Below are 14,015 nucleotides of genomic sequence, written 5' to 3' on the forward strand. Positions count from 1 at the left end.
TTCCTTGTTTCTCACAAAGCAGGGACCCAAGATTTTTTTGGACTAAACAGGAAGGAAATGAAAATGAGAAGAGGAATGAGTACAGTAAAGACCAATTAGGTGCATTCAGTTGGGGCCTGACTCCAGGCACAAATCTAAGGTGGGAAAGCAGGTGACTGTCCATGCTGAGTGTGGCCAAAAAGGCTACAGCAATGAGGGTTTTAAGAGCAACCGTAACCATCAGACCACCTCCAGCTCTGGAACTATGTTGGCCTGCAATGTCAGGAACTCAGCTTGATGACCTGTATCTGGTCCATGTGCATTTGTTTCATCTCTTTGTGTCATTTTACAAGTTTCTCCCACAGACATAGGAACCCTAATGTACTACGGCAGTAACAGCTCCTGGATCCTTTAAAATTGACCTGAGATGGTGGCCTGCTGAACTCATTCTTTGTGGGTACAGAGACAGACAGTCATTTCTGGAGAAATAAAGCCTGGTCTGTCTGAGGAACCAACAACAGTGGTTGCAGATTCTTACTGAAGGGTGGGACTCAGCAACCCCACACGGATGGTAGAGCTGAGATATACAATGCACTTCCAAGATCTCAGCTTCTACTCTTTCATCACAAAATGCAAGGTCGGGCTTCTCATGATTTTTGGTTTGAGGAAAATAGAAGCGTGTAAGATGGACTTGGGGTTCAATCCCAGCCAGGCTTCTGGTATGACCTTGGGCAAATTATTTGAGTCTTCACTGGGTGGGATAATAATCAAGTATGTAAAAACGCCCAGCACGGAGCCCTGTATATACAGTAACTTGGTCCCCCCTGAGCCCCAGTGAGTGGCTTGAGAGAAATAACACCAGCAATTGGGTAACAATTAGACATATACAGCTTTATTTAATAATCTGTAAAAAGTTGTACTCTGGCAGAGTGACGCATTCCCTATCTTGACAGAAAGCGAACGCTACATGTGAAAAGCCCCTGCCTAAGATTTAGAATTGTGTCACCCTGCACTTACATCTTGATGCCCTCAAGAGCTGGAACCTGGCTCTACGGCAGTTGGTTTCACCCTCTGCCCAGTGATATACAACAGTAGACTGAACATAATTTTACCTGAACAGGCTAAGCTGCCCTTACATATCGGCCCCTTCCCTCCTACCTACAAAAGAGTTCACAGGATTAAAGATCTTTCTGAGAAATGAGTTCTATCTCAGGTTCACTTAGTTTCCATTAAGTCTGCTTAAATCAAGCTTATAGTTATTAAATACGATATTCCGTTAATGTCTGTTCCGCTCTCCCCTGCCATTTCCTCACCACTTACATAACTTTCAGGCCACAGCTCTCCCTTTTTTGAGGATGGAGGGATGGAGAAACTCTCTCCATTGCAGACCTGGGAAGCACTTCTTGCGGACATCTGGAAGTGGTATCAGATACTGCAGCGACAGTTTTGCTCCAGCAGAGCGAATGCCTGGCATTTTGTTTTCCACCTTCCTGTGCTACAAGAGTCCAGTAATTAAGCCACACTCAGCCCTTGGGAACAGCTTCATGTTGCATCAGAACCTCATCATCTATGAGCTTCCAACAGTACATATCCCTCCCTTTTGTTTATAGAATAGTGTATGTGAATTCATTTGAACAGAAGGAGGTGGCTGGCCATCCTTCCCGCTTCTCTATGTAACAGGCTCCCTTTTACTGGTCACGATCAATCAATAGTCCAAATAGTAATTATGATCTTCCACATTCCTCAGAACTGCTCCTTCCAGGAGTCACTTTGAAAATATTGTTGACCAATTTGGAACCAAAAGAGAATGCAGTGGCCTACCCAACCTAGAAATCTGTTCTGAATACCTCCCCTAAAAACACCATTGAAAACGGAAAAAAAAAGTCCCTTTTTTTTGTTTTGCAGAAGCTCTACAAGAAAGCATGTCTAAAATTACAGAACTATGCACACACAAACACAGACACGTGTGCTCACACACATACATCAAGATCAAAGAATATCAGATACGTAGTTGGGAAAGCACGGGGTAAAGTTGACAAGATAAGGAGATTTGATCAGCTAAAGATGTTGGAATGTTACAGTAATGTCATGGAAGTGGTTCTTTGTACATACATACAAAAAGCGGGGCAGGCAGGCAGTGAATGATAAATCCAAGATAATAGAGAGTAAGAGTCAGTGGTCATGCATGAGTTAAAGACAGATGCCAGTTTGCTGGATGAAATGTTATATTATGGAGTGGCTGTTTGAAGGGGGATGAACTTGCATGGTCCAGGGGAGGAGCATCTGCTTAGCAGGACACCTCCATGGTGTGGTGTCTGTCCAGAACATCAGGGGACTCAGAGGATTCTTGAGTTCCATCTGACTGATTGCTGGTGAGAGATCGGCTGAAGGCACTTTCTCCAGAGCCGATACTACTTGAGGTTGAGTGGGTTCGTGATCGGGCGAGCCGGGTCATGCTGGCAGATGGTACTGTAAGAAAGAACCAAGACCACTAGAATATGGAGCCCTGGTTAAATTGTTAACCCAGAAGTTTCACCAAAGGCTTTCTGATTAGTGTTTCCAACCCATTTAAGGTGACACCCAGGACAAGACACAGCCATCTTCACTTTGTATTATTTGCTCTAGGTGAATGGCTACATGTAAGGCTGCTTTAATCCTTTGGATCCAGCTGGAATCTCAGCTGATTCTAGTCCAAAGCAGAACGAAGGGAAACCTAAGTCTGAAGTATAGCCTCCTGGCTACGCCCACACCATTCATAATGAATAATTAGGAAGGAAGCTTTGGGAACCCAAAAGGTAATCAAAACCTGCAGTGCATGCAAGACTAAACCAAAAGAAAGACAAACCACACAAGTATGAAGGTATTTCACAAACACAGTGCAAGCCCGATACAACAAGACTACCATCCGCGTCCACAGGCTATCCGTGCTACCTGGGGAGGAGACATGTAGGAAGATGTGGGTGTAGGGAGGGCTGGTAGGCCTGGAGCTGGCCTCTGCGCAGGCTGTGAGGTACAGGCTGCCTGAGAGAGAAGGGCTCTGGGATGGATGTTTAACTCAGACTCCGGTTCTGCCACTACTTTGAACCTAAGGTCCTTCCAGCTTGGCCAGCATAGGGCCTTACCTGACGTAAAATTCCTGCCTATCTTCCTGAGGCACTAGCATTCCCCAGCTGTCATTTCAATGATGGGGTTAAAGATGCCATCACCTGCAGAATTTTTTGGACACAGGCTCTGACGCTATTTAGAATCAAGGCTGCCCTGGAGGTTAATGCAAGGATCAACAGGTAATGGTGGAAGAGGAGCCTATAAATTTCAGCTACTCCTGAAACTCAGCTGGGGATGATGAGAGGAAGCCTGGCTATTATAATCCACTCCTGTCTTCCTTTCTGGGGGCCCAGGGCTGGATCTGTAGGCTAATCCTTCTGGGGCACAATGAGCCACGTTCTATCGGGCTCTCACTGCATAGGAAAACCGCGGACATGCTGCAGGCAGCCAATGCAGCCAAGAGAGCGTGGCTGGGAGGCAGGGGCAGGGCCAGCACAGAAGAAGGTACCTGACTCGGTGCTCATGTGACTGAGCTGCACATACGGGACTGGAAGCAGGTGGATACAGGAAAAGGCAGGTTAGTGACCTAAGAGTGCCAAGTGGCAACCTCAGCTGCCTAGCAGACACTGACAGAATACTTTAAGTCAGAAATCAAGTTTTATTTTAAGGTTTCAGAGAAGAGGTGAGGCTGATGGATTCTTCAATAGCATCTCAGATGTTACTTCCTTCGACCAGTCAAAGGTAACTGTTTTCCCCTCCACTATAAACAGCCATCCTGCTTTGGATCAAAATGGGCTGGAAGATAGCTGTTTCCTAGGAAACCTATGAGAGAACCAGATAGGAGAGGGAATCCTGCTCCTCCCAGTGAGTCAGGGGGACACGGTGTGGGCTTGGTTGGTAGTGGATCACACACGGGGATCACACAGCCACTCTAGACAACATACACATGGTCTGCCTGCCAGGTACAGGGCGGTACCCAGGGGCCCAGCTGCTGCGCAGTGGCCATTATCCACATCAATACCAACGACAAGAGAAAACCACCCCATTGGGTAAAGAGCTCTGTACCTGGGTGGAAGAGTTTTTCTTCTTAAAACTCCAAGAAAGGTGCAAGTGTGGATTTCGGTGACAAATGATAAAGCTCAGGGCCTCACAAAACAGAGAAACCAGGACAGCAGCACATGATATGAACACATCCTTGGACTCGCTCTAAAATACTTTGCAAGTTAATCTCTTGTGGCGGAGCAGATTTAACTGAAATGACTACCCTTTCTTCTGGAGTCCCTGTTTTGTTTCTCTAGGCCAGGAGTGTTTAACCAGCTGACTTCAAATGCAAATCACTATTTCAGATTCACAGCTAGGACAGCCTAAGCTCCAGTGGTTATAAATGTGGGCTCTGGAGTCAGACTGCCAGGATTTGAGTCATGGCTCTGCAGCTAAATTGTTACCCTAGGAAATGTGATTACCCTCTTTGAGCCTGTTTCTTTTTCTATAAAATGAGACTAACAATGGAACTTACCTCTTAAGGTTATAATAAATACAGAATACCGGCATATAACCCCTCTAAGTGCTTAATAAGTGTTAGCTCATCTTATATATGTGCCTAGATGAATGCTCCATAAATGTCTTGGTTTCTACTTGACTTCAGGCTGGCTAGCACAGAGGTTATGTCCTGAGAATTGTGGGCTCCCACGAGATGTCAAAATGACTTCAGCATTAATAAATCTTTGCTAGAAAGTTGTGTACTACTCACTGTAGCCCATTCCCTGCAAAAAGTACTTGAAGGCCTCGGTGAGTTTCCCGGGCTAGAGGGACAAAATAAGAAGTCATTAATCTTTGCACAGGCAATGAGGTACAGTCAACTGGGTGCTTTAAAAATATTCTCCTTACCTGAACTACTTGGGGCAGTCCACCACAGTCTGCCATCTAGAAAGAGGAAAAATATGGAAGTCAACTGGAACTTACACTTAAGGGAAATGCTTTGACTATCCAAGAGTCCTTTCAAACAGGATAGGATTGAATTTTAGGTTCCTTAACCTAATGTTTAAGTGCATCCAAGTGTACATCTTCTCAATGCACTTTTAATTAAAAATATTTTTGCATTACCTCAATGCACTCTTATACAAAGACTTAGATTCTCGCAATAACTTTGGATAGAAGCCTGAAAAGATGCATTCAATACAAATTAATTAGCAAGGTGCAGAGCCTGGCTTTCAGGCCCATGGTGGGAATTTTCTGTCTGGGGTAGCAGCAAAGTTAACCACGACTTTCAACGATGGTTCTGCCTTCACTTGAAGAATATTACTTTTAGAGTCCTCAGTGTGACCTTAACTTCTCAGGGTTCCATGCTTTCTAAATTCCCTCTCAAGTCTATATTATCTTTATTCCATGACTAAGGGGATTTCTCAAATCAGGTGATGCTGAATTTGGCCAACTCGCTTGGTCAGCCAGTTTCCTCTCACAGCTAGACTTAGTGAGGCTGTCTCTCATTTCATGAATCTTTACAGCTGGTTATTTTCACCTGTGCAAGGATTTCCAGAGCAGGGCTCTGTTAGCATGCATCAGAATTACCTGGAAGACTTGTTAATGACTCAGATTCTTAAGTTCCTGCCCTGTGGATTCTTGGGTGAGGGTCAAGAACTTGTAGTTCCAGCATGCATCCAGGTGATGCAGATTCTGTTGGCCTGCAGAGAACACTGTTTCTAGAGCATAATGGCCAACCATGAGCCCACCTCTTCCAGCTGTTATGCATTCTGTACTCAGATAATATCCTATTCAGGCTGACTGGCATTTTTCAAAGAGACATGAACCCTGTGGTTTCTATTCACTAGTATGAAAACTTTCTTTGAGTAGGGGGCTTATTTAGCAGATGGAATGCTACAGAAGGCACAAGAATTTGAGGTTAATAGGAACAGTCTCCTGAAAATTCTAAGAGCAGGAATAAACATTTAACCTGATTTAAGTATAAGATACACCTAACTGGCACAGGTTGTAGTTTCATGAAGTTTAGGAGTCAAATCTAATTAGAACCATGAAAGAGATGCCATGCACAGAGAGAGACTACTGGGAGAGCCTATTTCCAAGCTTGACATCTATCAAATAGTTGGAGAGTAATTTCAATCATGCTGTTGTGGATAGACATTTTTGCTCTGAAATAACCACATCCATGGCTACTGTACAGTTCGGTTTTGTGCTTTTGGAATACAGAATCAAACCTGCAGTAAAAAATTTAAAACCACATACTTAAAAAAATCATATTTTAGACTAGTTCATCTATCACCTGGACCTCAGAACACTGAGTTTTGTCACCTCAGAGCATTAACCTCATGTTATATTTCCAGGAACTATGGGCTGCTTCTGGTGATAGCACTTCCCTTTCAAACAAACTTGAAAGAAGAAAGCAGAGGTCTTTCAGGCTGAGAAAGCGGCAGTAAGCGACATAAGATCAGCACGTAAATCTACAGTAATCCAAATTCAAACTAGGAGGTCAGGTCCCTGAACAATTTACTAGAGGTCCTAGAACAAGCAAGACTGATTCTCTTGACTGAAGTACAATCCAAAGGGAGAGAAACTTGATACTAACTCTAAAAGTGTGGTACAAGAATTGTGCTCTATTTGCCCTAAGAGAAAGAAAATGCATGTATCTTCATCACTAGAATGTTATCAGAAGCTTCCTTGTCAAAAAGTTGAGGAAAACAGATACAGGGCTATAACATCTTATGATATTAATGATCTAAAAATGTACAGGAAAAAATACATCAATATTTTTACTGCAGATTACCATCATACAGTAGGATTATGGGTAATTTTTAAATTATTTCTACTTTTCTCTATTTTCCAATTTTCTACAATGAGAATATATTCAGAAAAAAAATATTTTTAAAAAGAAAGAGGGAGAGAGAAGGAAGGAGGGAGGAGCTTTCCTTCTTTCTGGGCAATTATTCCAGAAATACAGTAATTTGAACCATGTATTATAGATTTACTCAAAAAAGGCTGGCAATGAAGAAAGAAGATACTTTACCTTTAGTAAAGTTGTATTTATAGGATTCAGGCGAGAATTGCATTCAACCTTAAAAAAGAACAAGAAATAGTTTGGCATGAGAAAGATCTTCCAGGATCAATAGCTCAGGCTGGAGGCAGGTGAAACAGCCAAAAAAATTACCAAAATATAAAGTGGGAGATCTATATTTGTATGATGCACTTTATAGCTGCTATTTCTGAGTAGATCTAAAAATCTGGATAATTTCATTTTCTGAATCTGTTACGAGTCTTTAAAGAACTACATATTGAATCTAATTCCTCTTACATGGGTGGAGTTACCTACTTCTTTAAAGAGTGGCTTCCCACACAACTGGCCCTGACTAGCCCTGTGCACATCCCCCAACCATTTCTCACTCCCTTCCTGTGCCCTGCAGGTCATGGGTTTGACATTCCTTACACTCTGATTCTTCTTCCTCAAGGTCTTTGGCTGCATCTAAAGTTGAACCCTTTATGGTTTTTCTCTCACAGCAGTCATCATACATAATGAAGCATTACAACCTTGTGTATTTACATGTTTGGTATCTTGTACTTTTGTATCCACAAAGGCAGAGACCTCAAAATAAACATTTGGAAAGATAATCTCTAGGTTCGGCAATGTTTTATGGCCAATTCGATCAACTGGATCTCTCCTTTTACACATGCTTGCCAAATACACATATACAAAACACTTAGAGTTTGGAATCTAGTGGGGTAAAAACATATAATACAAGGCAGAATGACATCACTTCAAAATTTCACAACTGAGCTGAGTGAGTATAAGAAGTGTAGGTTTTCTAGATATAAATTAAGAAGAAGGGGTAGGTGTTTCATGGATTCCAGAGTCAGGGGGAAAGCATAAGCAAAGACCCAAGGGGATGTGAAGTGAATGTGTATAATGCATGTGGGGTTACAGAGGTAAAGGTGGTGTGAGGATGCAACCGGGGGAAGGCAAGAAGCAGAAAGTTTCTGAGGTGACAGGGTTTGAGCTGTTTTAGGAAAGTAACTAGTAGTGGCCTGTATAACAGACTGTAGAGGCAGTGAGCCAGTTAGGGAGTTACTGAAATTACCTAGGTGAGAACCAGCAATACAGCTGAACTTTTGCTCTGGGAATTGTTGACAGTAGTATACAAAACTCTTCTAAAAACAGGGGTTGACCTTTAAAAGCCAGGATCACCAAATCAAAGTTTTTTCTCTATACAAATGAAAACACAGGCAGTGATAAACAAACATACCAGTTTACTATAAAATATGCATTAACCCTAAAGGATAGTATTTGAAAACTGCCAGGCACAGTGCTTACCAGATATGCAATACATACTTTCTGGAAGAATAAACTTCCAAGTCTGGATTTAATAAAATAAATCATGCTTTCTGTGATGTACCACTTCGTAATTTCTATAACTTTACAAGAAGTCTCCATATCTGGTAGGCCAAACACAATGATTGTTTTATGACATGTCTACTCTTTACCAAGCTCCCCAATGCAAAGACTCCATCTAACTCATTTTTGTATTCTCCATAGCATTGAGCAAATAGAAGCTCAAAAAATGATGTTGAATGAATAAGTGAGCAAAAACAGCTATCAACAGTGACCAGAACTTGTGGTTTCTTCATGCATGAATAGCCCTTTAATCCCTACCAATTTGTGGGATAAAATGCTCTGGCTGGAGAGCTAGGTCTGAATCTGTCTAGAAGAGCATCTACTTTGTGGTACAGATAAGGCTCCTGAAATCCTTCCCTACTAATACTGAAGGTGTGAAAATCAGAAAAAAAGGACCTTATTTGTATGGGCTAACCTATAAAGTCTTGGAAAATAATTGGAAATGTTACTTTAAGTTCATGTCAATTTAAAAAAGACAAACAAAATATCTGATATGGATATTTTCTAAAAACAACACTATCTTCCTGTTTTAAGTACATGTTTATGAAAAAAATGTTTTGGATAGATATTTTCATATACCTATCTCTACCTTTTCAGAAAAGACTGACCTTTATAAAACTCCTTCTTAATAAATTAGGATCATCACTATAACTTTATTACTTTTGGGGGAAAAACTGTTTTTTGACTTCAGGATCACTCACCTCTGTGCTCAAGACACATCATGTACTTTACATCAGACACAGAATGTTTTACAGAGCAATTCAGGGCGGTATGAATATATTCTATTGTCACATTTATCTAACCCTGCCCCACAAACCTTCTCGTGTCTTACACCTCCGATTAGTTATTAGACTATCTTTCTAAAAAGCCTTACTCCCTAACATTTTGCTCTAAATAGGAAGTGAAGGCTGCCAAAGAAAACCACAAGCAAATGCTAATAGACATATGAAAAACTATCAACTTCATTTGTAATCAAAGAAGTGCAAATTAAAGAAGTGGAACACCATTTTTAACCTATTGAATTAACTAACAGAATTTAAAAATCCGATGCTGGACAGGGTGCTGTGAAACAGGCACTCATACATTGCTGGTGGCAACACACTGGTGTGGGCATTCTGGAAAAGAACCTGGCAAAAAAGGTACCAAGAACCTTAGAAAAGTTTATGATTTTTTGACACATTAATTCCACTTATGGAAATCTATCCTAGAGAAATGATCAAAGATTCTAGCAAAGATTTTATAAGGATGTTCAACAGAAACATTATTAAGAGGGCAAGATCAGAAGTAATCAACAGGAGAATGAGGTTAAACAAACAAAGGTATACTTACAAGACAATGTTCTATAGACATACTGTCTTTATAATATGGGAAAATGCTATCAGTAATGTTATGTAATCAGGTCCCAAAACCTTGTATATTTAATACAGTTCAATCTATCTTAAAATAATAATAATAATAAAAGTTTGTCTTTGGGTAACTCTGGATCATGATTTGCCCTCCCATCTTTCTATTTCCCAATTTTTTCATATTTTCTACACTGAGCATATATTATTTTTACCAAAGTACTATGTGCTTGAGGACGAAGAGAAAAGCATACATGCTCTCAGCAGGCTTCCAGCCTGCTGATACAGTTCCAGATTTATGGTGGCTGCAGAATGCCAAGGCTGGCAGAAATCTGACAACAAACAAATGGTGTTTAGTTACACTACTTGCCCCGAAGTGAATTGCACCACACAAAACAATATTGATCCCTTCTGATGAAACCTAGTGATCAATGAGGAATTCATTTCCCAAACTGGATAATAAAGAGCAAACTCTGATATGTATAATAAGAAATAACAAAAACTAGTATTAGTCAACTGTTTCTGGTGCGTCAGTAGCATGCTGCATATATTTTATTGCATTTTAATCTTATTAATCTTCACAACATTAGGACATACTTACCACAGCCTCAACTGCAGGTGAATTGTCTCCTACCACCAATAAAGTAGAACACCTGAGGAAAGGCAAAATAAGCGGTGACACTCAGTAAGCTGTGCATGTGCTCCACTGAACACAGAACTCGTCTATGAAAGACAAATATATTTAGCAATATATAGGGGAAACTGAGGGACTTACTTTAATGTCTTTGATTTGTTGTCATTTTGGCCCAGCATGGGTCTTTCAATCTCCAAGTCTCTGCGTCTAGAGAAACAAAGGAAGCAATGCCCTTTTCAGGTAAATCATGGCAAGTCAGGTTATTTTCTGGTCATGAAAAACAAAATGTAAAAACTCTTCTCTCCTTCACACCCAAGGAAAGAGGCCCTTGTGCGATCTGTTCACAAGCAGCCATGTCAGTGGCATCCTGAGTGGTACAGAGCAGGAACAAGGCTCCTAGCTTAACCCTGAAGGACTCTATGGGATGCTAAAAGAAAGCAACTTTAAAACTCAACAACACTACTGAAATCCTCAAGTCCTAAGTGTTTAATTTTCCAACTAGTTTATAGGAATAAATTCCTTAAGAGAAGGGAAACTTTTTTGGGAGAAATTTTCCTTGTAACTAACATAGTTTAGTGTAGTTATTTAGTAAACCTTTCTGATTTCAGCTAAAAATAATGAGGCTCTGTTATATTGAGGAAGAAGCTAGACAGACCGGGATCAATACCTGGCTTTGCTCCTTACTGACTGTGTTACTTTGGGTAATTTCCAACTGACTCATTTCCTCAATCTTTTTCCATGTACCCAGAAAGGAGAGTTAACATTTTAACCTTGGAGAAACTGGTCCCAAGATAAGAATCAGGCTCTCTCAGTGACTGGGGGAGATGTGACAGGTTTCGGAATACACAAACAAGAGAATTTACTAGCGTTCACGTGTTACTTCTGCCTGATGACAAGATGTCAGCAAAGAGAAACTGAATCAAGGCCCAAGACTTCTATCTTTTGCCTCCCCTACAGGCATTTTTCTGTGCCACCTCAAATTGCATCTCTTTGTGCGTGTACATAACTTTAGGTACAGTTTGTCTCAAAACACCTAAAAACTACAACAGGTATTTAAGTTTGCCTAGAACAGCCTTCGGTTCATTTGTCTTGAAATTGGTTTTCCTATCTGTCTGAAAGCCCTTTCTCTTCTACTGTGGTGAAACAGTATGAAAGCAATCTCATCACACGACACTGGAAGAAGTAGTTTATTTCCCTTTACCCTCTCCCTTAAATGTCCATTATCTTTTTAGACCTGGTCTGCATTAAGTGAAGGTATAAGAAACAACTGTACCCATTATAAGAGGCCAGGAAGAGCTGTAGGTTTTCTTGGTTGATATCTTGGGCAATATGCAGTCTGTAGGTTTGAATCAGGTCCAGGTTGGCCTGCAACTCTTCCTAGAACAATTGAAAGACACAGGTAAACTTCTGAGCTACAGTACAAATCTATCTCATTTAGTCTGCATTCTCAATGTCCAAATCTCTGTCCAAGATGGGGCTGGCTAAAATCTTTTTTATTTGCATCATCCAGTGCCACATTTTGATGAATGAGGGTACCAAAGAATTTATGATGGAAAAGGCTGGTAATCAACTCCAGGTCAAGCGCAAAAACTTGGGGATATGCTGAATATCATTACCTGAAGCACAGTGGAAAACTGTACTAGACTTGGATTCGAGTACTAGTTATGGAACTTAGATCATCTGACCATTTGGAACCCTATTTTCCTTATGTGTTTTTTTTTCATGTTCTGCCATTTCTCATAAATATAGAGATAGTGTCTGTAAACTGAAGATAATAACTAGCTACCTGATAGGGCTATTTTAAAGATTAAAAAAGAAAAGTTATATGAACTGTAAAGTGTAAAATAAATGGGACAGTAAAATTTCTCTTAATAGCCAGAAACCTGTATAATTAACTTATCTATACCTTAATTGATATAAGCAGTGTATTATCTATTTATATACTAATTAATAGTAATAATATACATTATAAAATTATATACTACATTCCATTTATGGCATTTTATTAAAGATTTATTTAATCTTATTACTAATACTATTAAAAGTATAAAATTCAAGAGAAACAAAATGGTATATACAGTAAAAAGTGAGTCTCCTACCACCCACTGTCCAATGGTCCCTCTCTTGCTGGCCTTCTCCGAGGCCATCAGAACCAGCTGCCAGGTTTTTGTGTACATAAGAATATATGTCCATATGCGCACGCACACATGCACACACCAGTAAGCAGTTTTAAGCAGAAGGGAAATGTTTGCTTGGAGGAAAGAAATGTATCAGGGATAGCAAGAGAGTCAGTTAATCCAGGGCAGTGTGTAAAGGTTACCAGCAAGCTTTGTAGAGAAAGAGAGATAAAGAGAACATTTGTTTGCTTTCTCACTACCGTGTGGGTGAAACGAGCCAAGAATACAGTTGGAAACTGACCAAATGGATTAGAGTCTACCTGAAGCTGAAGGGCACTGGAATCACTCCAAGAAAACCTGGTAAATGCCTAAGATATAGCAAGAAAAGTAAACAAATGAAGCATACAGTAATTAGGGGTGAAATGATATAGCCAGCTCTCTCTTAAAGGTCTAAAGAGGAACTTGAGCAGCAAAGTGTGAGATAACAAAGGGAAGATATATTATACAAAAGGGGTAAAACTTGCTTAAGTGCTAATGGAATTTCTTAGGCAAAGCTCTTGTGTATAAATTGCCACACACCTACCTTTATTAAAAACACAAATTGTTAGACATACTGTTCTACACAGTGCTTTTCCACTTAAACTATGGTAGAGATCATTCCTTATTGGGACATTTGGCTGTCTCACTTATTAATATTACCTGTTTTCCCACATCTTTGCTACTACAAATGATCACTCTTTCTAATTTTTGCTAATTTGATAGGTTAAAAAGGGGGATATCACTGAGGGTTTTTCCTCTTATTAGTGCAGATGAACTTATTCATGTTTAAAAACCTTATTTGATTGCTTTTCAAAGCAATAAAAGCAATACAAGCATTTGCTTGCTTAAATTTTAAATGAACTATTAGGCCTTGTGATAACCCATTGTCTGTGACCTCATTTTTTAAAAATTAAATTTACTGGGGTGACATTGGTTAATAAAATCATATAGGTGTCAAGTGTACAATTCAATAATACATCATATGTGTATTGCATTGTGTGTTCACTCATGTTTTTAATTAAACATACATTATATATATATATTTTTTGAGGATGTTCTTGCTTTGCAGAAATCATTAAAATTCTGGTCTTAGCTTTCCCCTATTTGAAATAGTGTTTCTAACATATTTGAAAGCAAATACCTCGAAGCCTCATTCTTCCACATTGGGCACTGTTAGAAGGCCTTAGAAGTAACTGCTTTGGCTAATTAACCTCCCACAGGTATCCTACACCAAGTCTCCGCCCAGGTTACTTAATATCCCCTGAATACATCTTATAATTCCTTCCTCTTTGCTTTAGAGCAAATTATTCCTCTTCCCTGGAATGATCCCCGCTCCCTCTCCAAATCTAAAATGTTAAATCGTATCTATCCTTCATGGCCCAGCTGGGATACCTCTTCTACCCTGAAGCTTTCCCTGATCCCCAAATCAGAAGTAAACCTCTCCTGCCTTTGAATTCCTC

General features: G+C 40.1%; 1 protein-coding gene and 1 long non-coding RNA gene across 6 annotated transcripts in view; both read right to left on the reverse strand.

The window, feature by feature from the left end:
- Positions 1–849: 849 nt before the first annotated feature.
- Positions 850–14,015, reverse strand: part of NDRG3 (NDRG family member 3) — a 57,708-nt gene continuing 44,542 nt past the window's right edge. For all 5 annotated transcript variants that reach the window (XM_039864268.1, XM_039864267.1, XM_039864263.1 and 2 more), the window contains 7 exons: positions 11,673–11,776; positions 10,541–10,606; positions 10,367–10,418; positions 7,043–7,090; positions 4,912–4,947; positions 4,775–4,826; positions 850–2,448 (listed from right to left, as the gene is read on the reverse strand). In XM_039864268.1, the coding sequence (XP_039720202.1) occupies positions 2,267–2,448; positions 4,775–4,826; positions 4,912–4,947; positions 7,043–7,090; positions 10,367–10,418; positions 10,541–10,606; positions 11,673–11,776 (540 nt within the window). In that variant the 3' untranslated portion in view covers positions 850–2,266. The remainder of the gene's footprint in view (positions 2,449–4,774; positions 4,827–4,911; positions 4,948–7,042; positions 7,091–10,366; positions 10,419–10,540; positions 10,607–11,672; positions 11,777–14,015) is intronic.
- On the reverse strand, positions 3,663–4,768 carry LOC120603626 (uncharacterized). The gene is made up of 2 exons (XR_005653049.1): positions 4,090–4,768; positions 3,663–3,846 (listed from the first exon to the last, which is right to left on the reverse strand). It is a non-coding gene; the product is annotated as an uncharacterized LOC120603626 (long non-coding RNA).

The sequence above is a fragment of the Pteropus medius genome, unplaced genomic scaffold (assembly GCF_902729225.1).
Source record: "Pteropus medius unplaced genomic scaffold, Ma_sr-lr_union100, whole genome shotgun sequence".
Lineage (NCBI taxonomy): Eukaryota > Metazoa > Chordata > Mammalia > Chiroptera > Pteropodidae > Pteropus > Pteropus medius.